Genomic DNA, 22,256 nt, shown 5'->3' on the forward strand with positions numbered 1-22,256 from the left:
CAGTGTGGAAGTGGAAGGAATCCATCGAATTTAGCACCCGTGGAGGGGGTAACGACCCACAGCAATGAGGATTACGATGCGTGGAAAGGAATGTCAAAAACAGCAACTATGCTGGTTGTTTTGTAATAAAGAAATAAAAACAGTATAACATTAAGTATTACTAAATTGAACATCACAATACTTAAATAATCAATAATCTACCAAACTACGCCTTTAATAAAACAAGAAAAATGGACTTCTTATTTTCCAACCTAAAATTAATTTTTTTGTATTTAGGGGAAGTTGGGATAAAAATAAATTCACGTAAACAAGAAATAAGAAAAAAAAACACTGTTATCATTTAAACTTTATTAAAATAAAATCTTAAGGTAGTTTAATTATTACACTAATACAGTGTTCAGCCTTTTTTATTACCGTAGGAATCACATATTTATTGCTTTTAAACTTAAAAAAAAATCATCTTCGACCGACATTCTCCACATATGAGGATAAATAGTCATTAATTCAAATCATTTCTGTCTCTTCACTGCAATAAATATTATAAGGAGTAAATTATTATTTGTCTATTATACCACCCAGATTCAGGTTTCCGGTATCTCTGCCGTTCCTTTCCAAAAAGGAGGAAGAGGGTGATGAAGAGGATAGACGCAAAAAAGTGCTCTGTGAATATTTATTGTTTTAAAATTTGTGTAAAAGTCTTTGGGTTCTACTACATGTATACAAACAAAACATAAGTGTCCATCTGCTGGGATTTGTGTTTTTCTCTTTGCTGTTTTTCACTAAATTCCTTGTTCCCGTCTTGTAATATCACTTATTACTAAACTCATCTACCCCGCTATGAATTCTTTAATAAAAGCTTCTGTGGATGAAATGAAGAAAGAATTCAACTATAGGATGGCTGCAGGTACGACATCTAGCACTCCTAACTTGGCTGCTAAATTCGTTCCATACCTTTGTCGCCCAAGCCCTATGTCTACTGCAAAAACAAATAGAGACTTTGGATCACGCAGTAGACAACATAGAAATGCAGAGGCGACGGAAAATTTTATCGGTGCACGGTGCTGCAGAGGCGCAAGGCGAAAATACTGCACAGCTTGTCGCGGATACTATTAAACAGCGGTTGCAGCTCAAAGATTTTCGTGTCGATAACATACAGAGATGTTACCGCATGGGCCGGCCATTGTCATCCAAGTAGCCTAGACCCATTCTCCTTAAGATGCGGGACATCAGTCCTCGCGACAAGATCTGGTTCAAAACTAAGTTAAAGGAATCCGGCATTACACTGAGTTCCTTACCAAGAGAAGGCACGAGGTGTTAATGGAAGCACGGCAAAAGTTTGGCATTACGAACTGTTGGACCCGCGATAGCAATATTTATGTGCTATGTTCCGGAAATCGTCATCGCGTTACGTTGCATAAGCAACTTGACCTGATTTCTGAAGACGCAGAAAAGTTGACGGCCACAAAAGCAACACCAGCGCCCAAGGCCAGACGAGCTGTCAGAAGGTGACGTTGTTCTTGGTAAGAAATATGTAAATTCATGTTGACTTTTGGTCCGGGTAAATAAGAGATTTTATTATTTCGTTTCCATTTTGTAATGCCATCTATGCGTTTACCTACAAACTACAATGTCAAACTACTTTTTGCACCGTACAAGCAAATATAACTTTGAATACTCTTCAACTCGGTGACAATAGTTTTTTTGTTTTTTTAGTTGCAATTAACTCGGTCACCTGTCACACTCAAAGTGTAATTTTGTCTTCTGTTCGACTCTCACACATTCGCGTCTCGCAAAGTATTTTGAATTTGTCCAGACAAAAATCAAAAGTCAAATGACACTAGAATTCTTCAGCTCTGTAATAATTATTTATTATTAATATCATTTTTCGTAGTTATATTAGACACAACCGTAATGTAGACTCTGTTTATACATACATACATATAAAATAAGCTAATCGAACTTTATGACATCCCCGCTCCTTTACGGTCGATCAAACTGAAAAATCTTCCTTCGCCTTGGCTCACTAGCGACATCAAAGATTTATTAGTAAAAAAGCCGTTGCAAAATCTAGATACAAATGCCGCCCAACTGATGCTAATTGGGAAAGGTATACCGCAATTAGGAATCCCTGCAGGAAAGTATGTCGGTATGCGCAGCGCCGTTATATTCATAAATCAAGGAATTAAAAATACCAATGCATTCTTCCTAGTTTATGGCCAAATCTTTCACCATGCAGGCCGTTCGATTGTAGAATGATGTACCGCTGAATATAAGACATGCTAACTCACTAGCTACTTTCAAGAATATGGTTAAGAACCATTTACTACACCTATGATTATCTATCTGTTAATTAATTTCTTTTTCTTCCTCTGTTTCTTTCTGAGACAAATGCGATCGAAATCAGTTAGATGTTTTTATTTATTATTGTATTATATTTATAATATGTATTTTACCTTATTTATTATAAATATATATGTTATATAAATATGTATGTATGTTGAAGTATGTATGTCTATGTATTTTTATATTCGTTTCTTTATAAATATGTATTTATTGTATACGTAATCTACCAATTATTAGTACTTTACCTTTTCCATACTATGGTTGTCTGTAAGCGATTGCCTTGTGTGATAAGACCGCCCATTGTACTTTTTTGTATATTATTGTGAAACTTATTAAATGTATCCTAAAGTATACAATGAAGAATATTAAATAAAAATAAATAAAAAAGCTAATCTAGCCAATAGCGTCCAGCCATTTTAGTTTTCGTATTAAAATTGTGTGAAATTTTTAGCGCTTCTAAACAGACTTGTGTACTGTCTTTCTGATTCTATTAATGTAATTGCATAAATTGAATACAGAAAGTCAACTGAGCCTCAGTTCCGATATATTGTTCTACGTAAATCTCATTTAGAGCCATCAGCAAGGTATATTCATGGCTTTAGCAACACTTCTTTTACGGCGGCCTTGACTCGTCAAAGGTTACATCCCAGGACGAAAAAAGATCGCTAAATCTTTTTTCGTCCTGGGATGTATTTACGTCTTTTCTGGAATAATAAATAATAACAATTAATATTTAATTATGTTACTCATTTGTTGCTGGTTATGCGAATCAACTCGTAAACCCAAATTGCAATGACTGATTACCCGATAATACCAGATGTGTAATAAATAAAAATAAAGCTAAAATTTGCTATATAAAAGCCATTTCCTAAATCGATAATTTATTCTTATAGGCACACGATGATCTAGTGTAAGGAAGTTTAGGCTAAACGTCTTTGTTAGTCTACTCTTCTAGAACGTAAAGATTCACAGAACACTATATGTCCAAAACAAAACTATAGAGATTTAAATTCTGCTTATTGAAAATCGGTTGTGATATGCTTTTTTACAATAAAAAAAACTCTGCGTGACACATTGTTCATTTTTCTCATCTTGAAATAAAGTCTTAACCCTTTCAGGACCATAAGGTTGCGGTACCTTATTTAATAAATTTAGCTAGATGTAATGAATTAATAGGCATCCTAAAAACATAATTTATACTAAAAATTCAAAAAAGTTTTACATTTTTTTTGGAAATTTATGGGACAAATATGTCCCTATGGTCGCTAAGGGTTACTTTCTACTTAAACTCAAAATTTTGGTTTACTTATTGGTAAGTCTGTTTTGTTGTAAATAATGTACATTTGTTACTTAGTGTACTTTTTTTTTACTTGTTTATGAATAATATGAATATAATAGGGCAAGTTATTTGTGGTACTCGGCGAAACAATTCCTGTTGTTAGATGATTGGTTACTGATTAGATGGATTGTTTTTTTGAGACATTGAAGGTTCAGGTGATTCTTGCCGTTGAAGAGTCGTCGTTTCTTTAACCTCGACATCAAATACCCCTTGGTCATCATCCTGTACTAGAAGTCTTTGGTCTTTGTCATCAAGCACTAAGTCATCTTCCTCATCGCTATTGTCACCCACAAAAATTTGAAGAATTTTATTTTTTCGAAGTTCAAAAACTCCACGTCCCTTACAAAACATATTCTGAGAAAAACATGAATAAGAAAATGATAGTATTTTGGTATATCACCAGGCCAAAAGTTAAGAAATTCCGTATAAAAAGTATCCCTTTACGCCGACAGGGACACCCGTGTCCCATAATCTTTATAACGATTTCTCACAGAATACAACATAAATACATTACTACTGAATATTTAGAATAATAATTTACTTAACAGGTAATGATAATTTGACACTGTTAAAACTTAAAAAGCACTTTTACAATATCAATTATTTATTCCAAACAGCAGATCATTCGCGCCAAAAAAAATTAAACGTTCCGATGACGATAAACAATAAACGGTGTTAGTTATCCTATATTGCCAGTAAAAAATAATAAAAAGGTACTTTCCGAAATATTAAAACAAAAAAATAATTTACAATGGTTACGTAAATATTTAATTAATCTATGATTTTTGCTTGGGACACCGGCGTCCCCGTGGTCGTGAAAGGGTTAAGTAGGAATTTTCAAATGACTTTTGGAAAAGAGGTAATTATCATTCAAACAAAAAAATCTTTACATAAATACAAAATCTGTTATTACTTTAAGGTATTCGTGTTTTATGAAAAATTCACGATAGAAATAATGATTACAATTGAGTATAAAATTGTAAATGAAATTACTATTTGTAATTATTTAAAAAAATGTTACTCACAAATTTTTGTTACTTATGAATTTGTATGCATTCATATACCTATTCTAAAGATGTACCGACCATAATAAGGAGGCCAAAAGTAACTTGATATCTAGTTAAAATATTTATTTATTACATAACATTCCTTTCATAGTTCAGCGCTCAATTCGATCTTAACTTCAAGGAGTTCTTAAACAAGTTTCAAAAGTAAATAATAAAAAGAACAGTTTCGCGTCTCTTTCTTTATTATATATATTTGGCACGAGATGGCGCTTATAGTTTTTGTCGCTTTTGTCTTGGTCTGCTAATTCTTATATTTGTTCATTTATTTATTTATTTATACATATTCATTAGGTTTAAATGATTAATGCTGCACGAAACAGTAAGTAATCCAGCACGGTTTTTTTTTAAAAGGCAAAAAGTATTTCTTTCAATTTTTAATTATTGTTTTACACATTTTTCAATATATTTTTTAAATCAAATAGTTAAAATTAAAAAATAACCTTAATTAGTTTTTAAGATTTACAATAAACTTTAACTAACATAATTTTCGATGTATGTAATACTATTAACACGAGATGTTACAAGATTTTTGTTTTTCTCGTTATTTTTTGCACCTCTTTTAATATCTTCCTTCTTTTTCAACGATCAAAATCTAAGCAGAATTGGAGTCAGTTATTAGTAGTTTATTAGAATTTCAGACATAACCTTAATCGTTTAGTCAATATTAAAAAAATCAAATAAACTGTCACAAATTTCACGTTCAATTTATCAAAAATCTGTGAAAAGCGCTGACTGTATTACTTTGCTATGCTGCTTATAGATTTCCGCCTTATTTTAATGCTATGTTACCAGACCTATTCGATTAAATCAAAAGATATATCTTATAAATCATAAAATAATAGATTAAGTTAAATCCAATTAAAGAACTGACAAAAAATTTACAATTTATTTTTATTAGTCTTTTAAATTTAACTAATTATTAACATTGTAACATTTATCTGTGAAATTTATTCTTTTGTCTTTGAATTTTGGTGGCACGACACAGCTGTCAAGTAAGCGGTCAATCAACATTAGCAAATTTAAGAATTTCCATAATTTTAGTTGTATGTTTTTGTAAAGATAATATAAATTATGCCGAAAAATAAAGGAAAAGGTGGTAAAAACAGGAGAAGGGGGAAAAATGAAAACGAAACAGAAAAACGTGAGTTAGTCTTCAAAGAAGACGGACAAGAGTACGCCCAAGTCACAAAGATGCTCGGTAATGGCCGCTTGGAGGCCATGTGCTTCGATGGCATAAAACGCCTATGTCATATTCGAGGAAAATTAAGAAAAAAAGTATGGATAAACCAAGGAGATATAATACTTATCGGCTTACGAGATTATCAAGACGCCAAAGCAGATGTAATCCTCAAATATACTCCTGATGAAGCTAGAAATCTGAAGACATATGGAGAATTTCCTGAAACAGTGCGCATCAATGAGACTGTTGTCTACTCTGTCGATGGTTTGGACGAAGACATTGAATTTGGAGATGAGGTCAGCTCTGAAGACGAAGCTGATGCGGTAGATGCTATTTAAAATCATTTCTTTGTAAACTTTCTACAGTAAGTTTATGTAAATTTATTTTCTGTTGAAAATAAACTTGGTGATCTTAAACGTTTTGCTCCCAAAATTATTACGTATTTCAAGTTGTCTAGTTTTATTAGACAGTACAGTATTTTCAAATGATTTAAAAACATATCTAGATAATTTTAGTACATAATTTTCAAAGGACTTTCAATGTATCTCCTACATCTAATGCAATAGCAAATATTAATTAAAATCAAACATTCCTTGAATTGGTAAACTATTTTAATATGAAATCTTGTGCCTTTTTAAGACTAAATATGAAACAATTTTTGAAGGCTTACTATCTTTTGGCTCAAGGACCAGTATATTAAAATGTGGTGCTGGAGAGAAATTGGTATTATTTAACTCCTTACAATACCTCTCCCAATTATTTGAAATTACTGTTTCATTATAAAAACCAAATCTTTTAGAAAACCAAAACTTCTCTACTCAGCTTGTGTTAGAAATCTACAACTTAATAAATGGTGGTTAATTTTTCACCTATATATATGTAAACTTGATTTTTGGCATTTATTGAAATCTTGTTTTACTTATGACATATTTAGCTCTTGGTAAAATTTTCCCCTAAATAATAAAAAGCTCATGATTTCATATTACAAAGAAGTACCTCTAAATTTCTTTTGGATCATCTTTGAGGAATACTTAAAGATAAGGAATGTATATAAATTAAATTATACTTAAATATTATAATTGTTTTTATTTATTTTAAATAACTTATCTTTTATTCTATTTTGAAAATATCCATACTTAAGATTTTTATTGTGATGAAACATTGCTCCTATTTTTAGTTAAGAAAGTCAAAATAAAAAATTGGTTCTGGTGATCTTGTTTGGAGTAAAAGAAGATACAAAAGATATATAATTAAGATGTTACGTTATAATTCAAATTTTCAAAAAAGATAATTATAATGATTCTGAAATCACAATGTGGTATCAGCTCTATGATGGCAGCTGCTCACTCATATCTCCAGCTTTTAATATAATTATTGTAATTTCACTTAATATTATATATAATCTTTTAAATTTGAAAATGTAGAACACAGGTTTTCTGATCTGCCACCTTTAGTTCTTCATTGAATATAGAACATTACATCTTAATTTTTCTATTTAATTATCACAATTTGATTAATTTTATTAATTATCATAACAAATAGTAATAGACACTTGAAAATAGTAACTATGTATTTATTGCTTTTTAATTTTAAGCAAGAGCGAACTTATTTATTTATAAGTTTGTATAGTTGTCAACTTGAATTTTTAATAATTATGAACTTTTTAATCCCTGTTTTTAGACAGACCGTTGCATACTTAACCAATCAGATCACAAGTTGTTGGCCTAAATGCTAATGATATTCATTTATCATACCTAATATTCATTTTTCAAGTATCACAATTATCTAAACTGCAAAGATGTAAGCATCAATCTGAATCTCAATATATAAAAATTAAATTAAGTATAGCATGCCAATAAAAAAATACTTAATGTTTTTGTCATCACAACATTATTTCAAAGTTATTTTCCATGGTAAAATTGAACCATTAAATTGGATTATATAACAACAAAATTTTATAAATTCATTCGTTTTTCTCTTTAGACAACTTGCCTGGACAATATTAAAAAAGCACATTTCTAAAAAGAACTTACATAGCTCCAGAGTGAATTTTTAAATTGAATAGCTATTTTAATGAAAACATTGGCTAAGTATTGTTTTACTATGTATTATTGTTTATGTAAAATAATTAACTATTTATTTAATAAAATAACATTGAACTTTAACATTATTTAACAATAGCTATTTAGTCAAAAATTATAGAATGATAATATTTGACTAAAAATAGTGAATCATAATTTATAGTGTCCTCATAATGTTACATCATCTTTGTCTGTTAGCCAAAAATCTAAGCTTCTTTCTTGTGTGATATTTATTATTGTGTGCATCAACTTATTGATGATTGATTAATGACTTATATAAATTATGAAGAACCTCAGAATAATCAGATAAACAAAAAGATCAATCTTCCACATGATTGATCCTTGTAACCCAGTTTATCTAAAGGGCATTTATGAGCTAAGTAGGTACAAATTTTAACCTGTGTACAAACCTACAATACAGACAAGTACATAAGAGGCTGTACATGATTTTAGGTGTTTTAAAAAACAAAAAAAAACACCAAGGATGTTTAATAACTTCATTGTTTAAAAAACATTTTATAGGTAATCATAAGTAAAAATCAGCAATAGCGAATAAAATATAATCTACAGAAACTATCATATATATCATATAACTATATATATATATATAAATATAATATTAGCAAACCCTCAAATAAAAATAAGGTAAAGGTTAAGATTTAAATTTAGTACAAAATATAGATTGTTTGCATCCAAGGGAGTATGCTGGCAGCCTTTCCAGAAAAATAATAAAATTAACACAAAGTATTAGAATCATTGTGGACTGAGGTGATTGTGGTTCCATTCTGAATATTAAAACTCATCAAAAAATTAATAATAATTAAAAAAAAATTAAATGTTTATAACCCCCGAGAAAAGATTGAAAGATGCGATATTAAAATTTACGAATAATGAAATCAGCTATTTTATGCCGTATTGTGCTGTGTTCCTTCAGTACTGCTAAGATGAGTAATAACTTATTTAACTAGATAGATAACAAGAACATCAGTCATTATAACATAGCAGTAATTGATAATGATTGCTGAAACATGTCACAATTGCACAAACTTTTTCTTCAGAATCTGAAGTGTTCAAATATGTACCTTATGTATATTATTTATATTTTCATTGGGTTTGCTTCTGCTTTTTTAAGATATGAATGTTTGCAAATACACTGAAAAACAAAAGGAATTTATGGAAGAATGTGATTTAAAAATTGCCACAATTCTTTAAACTTTCAAAGCTTTAATTTGCAGGGTGCTCAAGGAGCAAAATAGTAATTTTCGCTCTTGGAAAAACCTCACCATTTTCGCTCTTGACACGACAGACAAAAATTATTTCTGGAAATTAAAAACAGTTTTTGTAAAAGAATGCAGGTGCACACCAGGTGACTAGAATCATTACCTCTACTCTAATTGGCCAAAATTTAAAAATTCATCCATGTCATCTAGCAACTTCCCGAGATCATGATTATGTCGTCGGTCCACCTAGTAGGGTCGACGGCTGCACGAGCGATGTGCCTCGCCCACTGCCCCTTCAGACGAGCAATTTCTTAGTGCTACGTCGGTGACATTATTTCTTTTGCGGATAACTATATTTCTGATTCGATTTCGCAGCGAAGCTCCGAGCACATCTTTCTCCATTTGTCTCTGGGTGATTTTGAGCCTATGAGGCAAGCGACCACGTCTAGGATCCATGACATCATTAGCAACACACATTGGTCAAAGACCTTCGTCTTTAGACATCGCCGTATTTTGGATGAGAAGATCTTTCAACGTTTCCCTAACCCATCAGAGTTGGATTCGGCGAGTAATTTTTTTTTTATTAGAGTTGGAATTTCCTTGCTAAACGATAAAGTAAAGGTCTGTAACTTCGAGTGCAGTAACTCTTTCAGCTACTTGAATAGGCACGATATAGACATCAACTTCGTTTTGTTACGATTTACGTGTCCTTACGCAGAGATAATGCTAAAACCCTAATTAAAATTCCCTGAACGCACCATAATAACCAGGAGAAGCAAGTCGTTGACAAGAGGGCGACTGCATGTACTATTTGATCTTATTTTGCGTGTTTTACAGTTTTTCCTTACCACTACGAGCTACATCCCATTGGGTTGGTCTTAAATCAAATAAAAGAACATATCGCTAAGAATAAATTTAATGAAATACTTCATTAAGAGAACCCGAAGCTTTAGAAAGACTAGATAAAATTGAAATATTATCTAATCTTGGCCATATAGTCTATTTACGAGGAGTACGTAGTGAACCTGATTATTCTCCGCTAGCATTAGCGGAAGCAACAGGGTACGCGGCCGGCGGGTCGGCGCAGTCATACGCCATGCTATCCGACTCGCGGTCCGCCCTCCAGACAGTCGCAAGATCTGACACCCTCTATCCCTTAGCGTTAAGAGTGAAAGAGAATATTATGAAAACAAAAGAGAATGGGAAGAATGTTTTTACGGGATGAAAGCGGAGACGGAGGGGAATGATAAGGCGGTTCAACTGGCCAAGGACGCGGCCTTGAAGTGCAAAAGAAGACCAGACTACGAGGAATGCCCCATCTCATTCGTCAAGGGATAGCTTAGACTGGGAACGCTTGACGAATGGGATATGAGGTACATGGAATGTACAACGGCGTCGACAACGCGGAAATTTTTCCCGAACGCCATCTCAGCCTGCCGCGTGCTCCGCAGTGTCGAGGTGGACGCGATCTTGACCCAGCTCTTCACGGGGCACGGGGGGTTCTCTGAATACGTTCACCGATTTAAGCTCAAGGAGGACCACTCATGCGTCTGTGAACCAGACCGTGGTCCACCTTGTGGCTATCTATCCCGCGTTCGGAGAACTCCGAGTCGGCTCCGAATGCCGGTTAGACACTAGGATCTGCGAGGACGCTATAGCCTCGCTTATCGAAAATGATGAGATGCGACTAGGGTTTCTTAGGCTATGTAGAAAAATTGTGATAAACGTAATAAAAGTCCATAAACCAAGAAAAATAAAACGAATGTTAGCAAAATAATAAATATGTAAATAAATGATGTAAAAAGAAATTGTCAAAAACTGCACCTTCAATAGAGGGGGCCATAAAAAAACCTGATTATTCTCCAGGAACGAAGTGATCATTACCTGACTTGCTCATTAATAAAATAATTAAACACTTACTTTAAACTTAAGTTTTGTTTGTATACCGTAATTAATTATTATTAACTTTAAAATAAGAATCTACACATCCATTTACAACATTAAAAAGAGATTACTTCATTTTATGATCGTCAATTTCCGATAGAGGCACATCACTAATTAGTGTTGAAAAGAACGGGCAACCCATCATAATAGGTCAATTTTGTCTTCTTTTACTGAGATTAAAGAACTTACAAGTAAATAAATATTAACATCGTTACCGCCTTCTTATGTCAGTATGCCCCGTAGGAGTTTTATTAATAATAAATAATAAGTTTTAAAGAAATTTTAAGTTTTCACCAGAGTTCTGAAAGATTCCTAGCTTTTACAAAAATATTTAATTACTAACAGGTATATTCTTAAACTTTAAAGCTACCTGTTTCGGTTATTTTGTTAATGATAAGATTTTTCAGCTCATTTAGCATTAGAGAAAATTTTTGAAAAATTTAAATAGTCAAATAACCAATGTTATAAATGAAATTCGTATTCTGACATTAAGAAATACATGCTGTGTAATTGATCTTAACACGAAATTTATAATGTTTTTCGTCAGTATTTCGTAGTACAAAAATAATAAAGTCCAAAAACTATTGCAACCAAGTATTATAAATTTACTATATGCAATTTAATACATTAAACTAAACCAAAAAGATTATAGGGAGTCAAGTGGTATGTATTAGCAAATGCCAATAAATATTCCTACGATATATCGTGTTGGTTTTTGGATCTAGAACAATCTTTTACACAAGATGCCTTTCGACCAGCGAACGATAGCAAAGAGCTTCTTAAAATCTTTTATTATCTTTGGGATATGAAATGTTTGGATAGCACTCACGATTACTCTGCATTCATCACATTTATCATTTATACCGATAGAGTTACCCATTATAACGACCAAGAAAAATTCACGTTTACAAATACGATAGAGATATGAAACGTTTCTCATCATAATGTTTGTAAAATATTTACATTTTCAATCTCATTAGGCCATGTAACTAAATGTTTCTATTTTCACAGACGTTTTTTTGATCGTGTTAGGAAAATTTTCTTTAGAAGCATAGTAATATCAAAATATTGTTTACTATGCTTTTCATCTTTGATATGTTCATATGCATCCTTGCGTTTTTTTCAATTCCTATAATCCAGTTATGGGGACCTTTGTTAATTTTCAGGCACGACTTGACTGGATTGTGTTGTGAGCAGTCGTAATAGATCATTAATTTTAACTACAGGTTCTAGATCGTCTAGTACTCATGGCAAAATTTTTAGTAGGTGATTTCCAATTTTCCCATAACTAATCAAATATTCTTACAGTATTTTTGAATTATTATCATCAAATATAATTAGTTTTTCTGTTAAATTCCTTAAAAGTTTGAAGAATAATTATATCAGAATTTACATGCTAGTATCAACTTATTACTTAGTTAAGTTCGATGTGGTCATTTAAAACAATTTTTAAACATAATTCCAGCTGCTTAGTCAATTGATGTCGGAATTATAAGAATTAAGTAGATTCAACAATTTTTTTAAAACAAAATTTTTCACTATTTACCTACAACAGGCAAACCTAATTCAAATCCTCAAATATATTTTTTTTACTTCCAAATATGTTTAGTTTTTATCTACGATGAACTTTTCATTATTTTAGAATGTTGCCAACTTGAGTGTGGTCGCCATATTGAATTTTGTTGTGCTTTAGTAGAAAACATTGTGAGCACGTGGATTGTTAGATTTAAAATTTTTGGCAAAATTTTTTAGTTGATTACATTATTTAGTGGAATCATTTGCTTTGTTTTCAATTACTGATTTATAAGTGCGATCATTTTTATTCCTGTACCACCGTAAGTTCATAGTTTATTAGTAAACCGGCGAGTACTTCAGGATTTGGATTACGGTTCCAACCTCTCGAATAGCTTATTTTATCAGTAAATGTTATTAAGTTCTAAGTAAAAATTAATCAGATTAGAGACTTTGTTTTTGACATTATACTGCAGGCAGGATTGACATACATAAAATTGCGTAATCTTTCATTTTACAATTTTTTTGTGTGCTTACGTGTTGGCCGTGAAGGTTTTTCTGGCTCGTGACCCTCGCCGAACAACATATTACGTATACGTATGAAAAGACCAAAGCACATGGTGGCATTACTCTTATTCACTCTGAGAAAGTGTTGTGTACGTGTCTCATAAATGTCACGCAGTAATCGTGATAGAAGTGATTGTAGATTTAATTAGTCCATTCGTAAAACGTGTACTTTAGTACGCTACTATCTAAAATTTATTATTTTCGTTCTTAGTGTTTTAAAATGGTTATTATATGGCTTATTTATTTAACTTTTATATAATTTGGAATCTTTGGATTATATTTGTTATTAATAAACTCCATTAACCTATTTTTATAAACTCACCCATAACATGTGACTTTTGTTGTGATATGAACAGTGATAACAAGATTTGCATGTGTTTTGTGTTCAGTTTTTTAATATTAAAATACGTTACTTACAATTTTATTATTTGTTTTTAATATTAGTCTTAATCTAGACATGCCCTATATTTTTCTTTATTGACACATTTGCCATTAATAAATTATTTATTCTAGGTATTTCGTAAAAGTGGCTCTGTACAATGGCACCATGTCGTCAATTACTTATGTGGTCTGTCCCATCAATAGCAGTATTAATTGGTATAATTTGGTTAAAGAAAAAGAGAGAATATGCCAAATCTGACCCAGGAAAAAGAGAAAGAATAAAAAGTTTAAAAGAGGAATTAGCAGAAGCCTTAAATGCACAGGCTGAACTTAAAGGTATATCTCCTTTAGGGAAATCTGAGCGCTCTATTATTAAATCTGCTCCAATAGATATAATTCCAAAAGGCAGTGGATCACAGAGGTCATCTTTAGAACTGACCGATGAAGAAGTTGACTTAGAAATAGAAAAAATAATAAAAAAGAAATCTTTAGAAAAAGAAAAGAAGACTTCGCTAGAAATAGAGAAACAGTTTGTTAACTGTACAACATTTATTGCTTCTACACAAAATCCATTACCATTTGACTGTAAAGTCCAAGAATCAACATCACTTAAATTATCGCCTTTTCAAACAGAAATGTCTTGCAGCAAAAGTGACAAGAGTTTTGATATAAAGGAGAATATCAGTGATACAGAAGTAGAAAGTCAAATTTTAGGAAATGAATTGAGTACTGAAAATTCTCATAAAGAGAGTACAAAGTTTGAGAGCACTGAGTCTGAAGATATGACTGAAGAAAATACTGTTGCAGATCCAAAAGATCTAAACATCAGCAATAATATTAATGAACATAGTGAGAGCAATAATACATATTCTTCTTCACAGAATAGACTTATTTCAGAGAGGGATTCAGCAAATCATAGTCCTATAGACCCATTGCTAGCAAGTCCTTCGATGTGTCACTTTTCAGATAATCATAGTGAGGTTTGTACAACAACATATTTAGGAAGGTTATTTCTTTCAAATTAGTTATAAATTGGTGATGCTTTGATTTTAGGGTTCTAGTGATAGTGGTAAAGGGTGTTCAGAAGCAGCTAGTCCACCTCCAGTAAATCTGAATATTGTTCCTTCAGACACTGGCCTGAGAATACATCAGTTTGTAATTCCACAGACCCTGGTTGGTCTATTAATAGGTAAACATGGTTCATTTGTGAATCAAATTAAAGCTAAAACTGGAGCTAGTGTTTACGTAAGAAGACATCCTGATTCTGTTAAGCAGAAAATTTGTGCAATAGAAGGTACTGTTTATTACTTAAAATATCAATATTTTTAAGTGCAACAAATTTCTAAAAGATTTATTCATATTCAGGAACTCAAAATGAAATTGAAGCAGCTATAGATATGATTAAAGATAAATTTCCTGAAAAAAGATTCCCAAACTTTTCAATCCAAGAAATTAGTGCAGAATTATATCAGAGATTGGCACCGTTAGTACCAGAGTTTATACAGGTAAGTCATTCTAAAGTTGTATGGTTTGTCTTTTTATACATATTGCATTATACATATGCAATTAGTTCTAAACATAAAAGGGATTGCATAAAAACATTTTTGATGCCATTCTGAACCATCTTAATTTATTGAGTGAATACTGAGATAATTTTTTTTTTTTATATTCCGTGAATTTTAATGTGTATGGCAATTTACTATTTATGTTTAATGAAATATCAAAATTTATTATATTATATGAATATCCTTAAAAGTTTTAGTAAATTTTTATAATATTTTAAATTTGTCTCTTAAAATTACAGCAATTAAAAAACATTTAAGTGAAATGAAAGTGAAACTTTCTTTCAGTCAAATTTTACTTATTGATATGAGAGGAAGTACATATTTTAAGTTTTTTACATACATTTGATGAAGGAATATAAATTGTACATACATTAATTGCACAAAAACCACATACTCTAGTTGGTGGCCAAACATCTTTTGTTGTATTATTTATTAATAAATAGATTATTTGTATCACTTGTAAAAGAAAAAACAAACCCTGTGATCTTTACAAACATGTTTCATGTTAAATATAAAAGCGGGATTTCAGATTTTTATATTTTGAAATTACACTTTTATATTTTAATTAAAGATTACAATGTATTAATTCTGTGCTTTTACCTTTTGTGAAAGCATATGCTTTCTTGATATTTTAGAACATTTAATTATCCAGAGGTAAATGATTCAAAAGAGTTTATTTCAATATGTAAACTATAATTAAAATATGCAAAGTTGGAATAGTTTATAATCCTTTCTAGCCAGAATTCATTAAGTGCTAATTACAACTCATATTGGGTTTTAGACTAAAACATCATGTCTCATGTTTCAATGCATAAGATTGCTCACAAAAATATTTAGTAGTATTATATTGATGTAAAAAAGATAATTATACAACTGAGTTTACAGAATAGATCACAAAATTTTGACTGTGTATATGTAAGTAAGTCAACATTGAGTTCAATGTATTAGTTGCAGCTTGTGGAGTCTGTGAATAATGACACAATAATGACATGCCTGGTTAGTGCGGGACACTTCTTCCTGCAACAGCCACTGCACCCGACTTTCCCGTCGCTGCATGCGTTGCACCGCCTAATGGCGGCCACGTATCAAAATCCGGATGTGCCTTCACTTCCGCGGCCAGTGAAAGGTAACCTTGACATTTCAGAATATTAATGTTCCCAAGTATTAATGTATTTTATCATAAATCTACAATTATCTATAGGGTAATACATCCAATAATGTATGTTTTTTTAATTCCAAATCAATTATTTTTAATAATGGTTGAGGTAGATACTTTAGCACCAATAAATTGAAAAGTTGTTGTTACCTCTACTATCTTAAGACTGTGTTGGATAATCACTTTAAATTGTGATTATGACCTAGTTGGTATAAAAATCCATCCATAATTCAACGCAATAAATGTTTGACATTTACATATCATATTGGTATCATAATTAACCTATATGCAAAAAAAGATTTCTTTCGAATTAGGTATATATTTACTACCTTTTATGCAAATGAAGATTAACTCATTTTATACCTTTTTTATCCATACCTTCATTGTTACGTCAATCACATTTGAGCGTGACATTCTCTCTAACATTATCTAAATATGGAAAAATGGCAATGCATACTTAGTTAATTTTTTAAAACGATTTAAAGATTTTTATTGAAACTTAACGTCATGGATTTAATACTAAAATGTATAGGGCATAGGAAAACAATATTCAAATATAGTATAATGTTCTTAGGTATTGTAATGTACTTGTAAAATAAGTTAAACTCTTTAATAATTGCTAGTTAATGCAAATAGAATACGTAAAATTAAACGTTATGTTAAAAAAGTTTAGGCGTACGCAGGTAAAAGTATAATCTGTATGAATTATTTTGTTTAATGATTATTAGTGATTCTACCCGAAACAATTCAACGCTGACCGCATAGTTTTGACTATCAAAATCTTGCTTTGCGTCACGTTTGACCTCGTCACAACCTAAGAGATCACGTACGAAACGGACGTTATTTACATTAGCACATTAAATCTTAGCTATAGCGTCCTCCAATAGCAAATATTGCCTATGCACTACTTCTTGTGACCGGAAGAAAGGCGTCTTGATTTACAGATTCAAGGTTTAGAACAAAAAAATTATTACTAATTTTCATAACATCTTTATTTATGAATCCTTCCTAATCAGGTTTTTATGTTCGAGGCGCCTTATTATGTTTATACCAGTGTTGTCGGTAGATGAGTAGAAATCACATATTTATCGGAGCTTACGCTTGGTTGATATACATAAGATCACTCAGAAATGTTGAGATTCGCAGGAGAACCATGGTCCACCGTCGTAGATCAAAGAAATGATTGTCTGAAGTGGCAGCGGGAGGGGCACATCGGTCGTACAACCGATGGCCGTTATGGCAGAAACGTTTTTGAGTGACTATCACGAGCCGGTAGAAGCGGCGTAGGTAGGCCCACCACTAGGTGGACCGAACACACAGTGTCTTCACGCAGAAAGTTGCTTAATGCGGGCAGTGCTAGACCGGTCAACGTGGAGATCTTTGGGGGAGGCCTCTATGCCTTGCCGTGGGCGTCTAACGGCTGTTATGACGACGATGATGCTTGTTGAAGATTTGGATGTGTGCACGTGAGCGCCCGTCTGTCACGTACAGTTATTAACATTGATAGAGGAAGTTTCTCATATTTTAATTACGTCTCTTTAATCCACAGAGGGTTCCATCTGCGCTGCACCCACAGAAAACAATTGGTACCGCGCCCAAGTTATATCTACCTCGGAGGAAAACGACTCATCTGTTGTGAAGCTGGTGGACTTTGGAGGATATCTTACTGTTGACAATGACCAGCTCAAGCAGATTCGTTCAGATTTTATGACTCTGCCCTTCCAGGCTACAGAGGCTCTCTTAGCGTTTGTCAAACCAGCAAACAATGGTTAATATTATTACATAACTTTAAAAATATTTTCATCTTGCTTATTGAGGTGTAGGGATATATTTATACATTTTTTTTAACTATAGCACTGTCTATGATAGTGCTATAGTAATTACTATAGTTAAGTAAAGCTCTATAGCTTGTCACATCAGTTTTTGTGGTCATATTAGATTTCGAGCATTAAGTGATTTGTTTTAATTTTAATATTACATTTATTCATCATGTTTTCAATAAACACTTATTACTTCAATACCTACAAATTCGTGATAATCATTATTCATAATATTTTTATATCTAAAGCGTGATGTTTTTGTTGGAAACTTAAATTTTACAGTCATTACTGAACACCAATCACTAATTTAAAGTATAAAAAAATTCTGTCACGCGTCTTTTTGTCTAAAATGAAGACCGATGTAAGTTTGATATATTGTATTAAGAATTTTAATGTACTATATCGAAACAAAACATGAAAAAAATAAAGGCTTTTGGTTGCTGGAACAGTTTTTACCGAAATTTGTATTCTGGAAAAAAAAACTGAAACCAAAGTGACATACAATTAATTTCTTTTATCATTTTCTTAAATAAGTAAATCTATTTAAATATTCCATCATAGAGCTTTTGTTTGAAATCTTAAAAGGACGAATTATGTATCGCTGTGATTAATGGTTTCTTTTAAAAAATATTGTATTTGTATTCTCCAGAACAGATATTTGTTAGGTAAAAATAGATTATCAAAACGGTGAACGAATTCTGTCAATGTTTACCTCTCCGTGTCCTCTATTAATTGGCATGATTACATTCCTTGTAATCTGTTGTCTTTTTTAACAATTTAGCTGAGATCTCCAGGATGTGATTGCTTGTAATTTACTGGTGCAAGCAACTAGACTCTCCTAATTTCATAGTAAAAGAACAAGCACAAAAACATTTTACTTTTTTATTGAGAATTACTTTTTATTTAGATAAAATTTACGATTACTTATAAAATACTTAAATATTTTAAAAGTTTCTTTTTGTAAAATTATTGGATAATTAAAATGAAATGAGATTCATCAGATCACTACAATTTCATTGTTTTTTCCTAGAAAAAGCTTTCCTGTTTTTTGTTATGGTTAATCCAAAAAAATTACAGGTCAGTGGTAAAAACTATTTCTAATGTTAACACTAAAAAGTGTAAAATACATTTGCTACAGAAATAGAGTGGAGCAGCGAAGCACTGCGCATCATGGCGGGGCTGACGGCCGGGCAGCTGTTGCACGCACAGGTCGCCGGCTACGACGAGGCGGGCCTTCCGCTTGTCCACCTCTATCTTACACTTAACCCACAGGTAATACAACAAACAACAAAAAGAAATTTTAATTACTTTTTATATGAATGTCACATCGCAGCACATTTAATCTCATTGTTGAGAGATGACTTATTCCTTGCCATCAATTATTTTGTAAATGTTATGCAGGTGATTGGATTTAACTATAAAAGCTTAAAGAGAGGTTACTGGTATAGCTCATTACCATGTAAAATCGCTCCTTTATCAATCAATGGTTTCAGAAATTATAAATAACGTAATAATATAGTAAGAAAAGGCGTTTTCAAAATTTGGGACACTACATCCTTGCAGACTTATTGCTAGAAGTTACTGGTCTGATGTATTCAAATAGAAAAAATAAATGTTCCATATTTCAGAATGATCATGATCACTTTTTAATTTCATTGGAAATAGGTGTAAAGGCTTTTTTCCTTCAGAGCTTTTATCGCCAGCTCACTTACTCAAATTAACTAATAATTAAGCTTGTTTATTATAAGGCTGTCAAAATTACTTAGTCAATTATAATTTCACAACTATGTTTTTAGGAGCAACATAACAATTCAATTTATTTCAAGACATAGGTTAGTGAAGTATATATGAGTATTAATAATGTCTGAGGGTGCACAATGTCAGGAATATACTAAATAGTTCAAATGTATTTTTCATTATGGTATCCTGTAAAACTATTGGGAGAAGTCCAGAATATTTCAGGTTGTGCAGGATTCAGTTAATGCAGACACTGCTTCGCTTCGTCGACATCTTGAAACCATAATCCATGAAGTTTTTAATTTTGTGTAGACATTACTCTCGAACTGCTGTTACTGTTTTCTTTTCAAAATAATTGTTGCATAATACACTGTCAGATCTAAGAAAAAGGCAATCATCTTTTTCTCCATACTTGTTTTCTTCATTATCGTAAAAGATTCTTCTTGAGGTGTGCCAGGATCATAACAATAGATCCAAATTTGTAAAAATAAATAAAACTTATGTTACAAACATAAATATAATATGAGTTATTTATATAGTTATTAGTTTTAGAACGAAAATTATTTAGTATGTTATTGGCCAGTCCAAAAAACTTGTGTCACCTATGATATAAGTGGTAATTTGTTTGTTTTTGTACCATTTATTGTTTGTTGTAACTGTATCAAAATTTTATATAGAACAATAGCTTCTTTGAATTACATTTAAATGTGATAATTTATATTTCTTTTCAGCAAGTAATATTCCTGAACAGAGAACTAGTAGAACGTGGCTTGGCAGAGTGGGAGATTCCGCCAGATTCATGAATATAGTTATTAAATACTATTGCCCTAGTATTGCAAAAGAGCTGACTAAACCGATGAGATTGCATTTTTGGTGAATGTACTTGAACAGACCTTATGTCTCCTAATGTTTTAAGCAACTTCTTGCATAGTGAGTTGTATAAACTTTTAGTCTGTTACATTATTTGATCAAAAGAGCATCTTGGATCAATTGTTCAACGATTTTGATGACTGGTATTTTAGTTTTGTGTTTTGGCACATGTAATGTAATAATAAAATAAAAAAATACATCATATTTTACATGTTGACTTTTCAGTGTTTATGTTTAACTATATAATAAAAGCATTCAGTTGCTGATATCCTTTTTTTTATTCAAAACAAGTATTTGTATGATTAGTTTCGCAACTTGATTTATAACATGTTACAAAATAACTTTTCACACCACTTTCCTGATAGCATTTTGAACTCTTATGAGTTAAATTTTTGTTTAGTTTGGATAATGTGTTTTATAATAGATTCTTATTTAGTGATATCTGTAATTTGGACAAAATGCTCATTATAGTCTCATGCATTACTTAATAAATACTGACTGCTACACGCGAGAATTATAACCTTCGAGTTCTAAAAACAATTTGTTTGTAGTTTGTTATATCAAATGCTCTAAGACTGCTTAAATGTGCCTTTCAAACAGATCTGCTTTACTGCATTACAGTATATCTACAAATATATAATTCCCATAAAATTTATTTACTTGTTTTCTTGAATTGCATTTTATAAAACACAAAGTGGTTTGGTTTGTGTAACTGACTGTTCTAATACAACTGTACATTATTTGTATAATACCTATGTAAAATAACAAAGTACAAGTATAGTATTGCATTATGTTTACTTTAAGGTGAGAGTTGTTGATGGATTCAAAATTGACAAGTCACTATTATTTCTATATTATCAGATCTCTGAAGATAATTTCTTTATAAATGCGTTGCATTCTTGATTCTGCTACTATACGTAAATGTTGCCTTTTACCTCATTGTAACTAAAAAAAAACTCATTTTTTCTTTTACTTTTGTAAAGCTAAGATAATTTGTGGAGCGACTTATAATGAGCATGTCAAAATTTCTGACTTTGTGTATATATGTTAGTAATAAATAAGTAGTGAACTAAAAGCAATTGATATTTCAGTGTTCATAAAATAAAATTTCAGTATTTGAAGTTGTATGTAACAAGGGTGTTTTCATAGCGCTTTAGGAACATGTTATGGTTCTTTAAAGCTATATTTAGCTTAAGACAAGTTTCATCTTGTAGTTTTAGTAAAAAGCTGTTTGTATAATTTAGCTATAAAATGTCCACCAACATTCATTCATTTTCATTGTTCACACCATTAGCTAGTAAAATTTTGTTAGTTTTCTGTATACTTAGCTCTCCATTCGCATTTTGTTAAAGTCTTTATTGTACATATACTTAATATATTTGCGGTTAAATCAATAAATTATCGTTAAAAATTATCACTGGTTATTTTTCCAAAAAAACCTAGAAAATAACATACATTTGCAATATACATGTAT

General features: G+C 31.3%; 2 protein-coding genes across 4 annotated transcripts; both read left to right on the forward strand.

Moving 5' to 3' along the window:
* The first annotated feature begins 5,701 nt into the window (after positions 1 to 5,701).
* On the forward strand, positions 5,702 to 6,345 carry eIF1A (eukaryotic translation initiation factor 1A). Its single transcript, XM_068773642.1, has one exon. It carries the CDS (start codon positions 5,821 to 5,823, stop codon positions 6,265 to 6,267), a length of 447 nt encoding a protein of 148 aa, XP_068629743.1. The 5' UTR covers positions 5,702 to 5,820; the 3' UTR covers positions 6,268 to 6,345.
* Positions 6,346 to 12,847: 6,502 nt separating this feature from the next.
* Positions 12,848 to 22,196, forward strand: LOC137930372 (A-kinase anchor protein 1, mitochondrial-like). 3 transcript variants are annotated; one of them, XM_068773613.1, is made up of 8 exons: positions 12,848 to 13,009; positions 13,767 to 14,614; positions 14,688 to 14,928; positions 15,000 to 15,139; positions 16,148 to 16,325; positions 17,905 to 18,123; positions 19,314 to 19,447; positions 20,644 to 22,196. In XM_068773613.1, exons 2-8 carry the CDS (start codon positions 13,793 to 13,795, stop codon positions 20,713 to 20,715), a joined length of 1,806 nt encoding a protein of 601 aa, XP_068629714.1. In that variant the 5' UTR covers positions 12,848 to 13,009; positions 13,767 to 13,792; the 3' UTR covers positions 20,716 to 22,196. The 3 variants fall into 3 exon arrangements, with proteins under 3 accessions (XP_068629714.1, XP_068629716.1, XP_068629715.1); XM_068773615.1 differs by having other exon boundaries at positions 16,154 to 16,325; XM_068773614.1 differs by lacking the exon at positions 12,848 to 13,009 and adding an exon at positions 13,163 to 13,476.
* The last annotated feature ends 60 nt before the right edge of the window (positions 22,197 to 22,256 follow it).

Source organism: Battus philenor, unplaced genomic scaffold (genome assembly GCF_028537555.1).
Source record: "Battus philenor isolate CCGP_79_NKW_IND1 unplaced genomic scaffold, ilBatPhil1.0.hap1 SCAF_6, whole genome shotgun sequence".
Classification (NCBI taxonomy): domain Eukaryota; kingdom Metazoa; phylum Arthropoda; class Insecta; order Lepidoptera; family Papilionidae; genus Battus; species Battus philenor.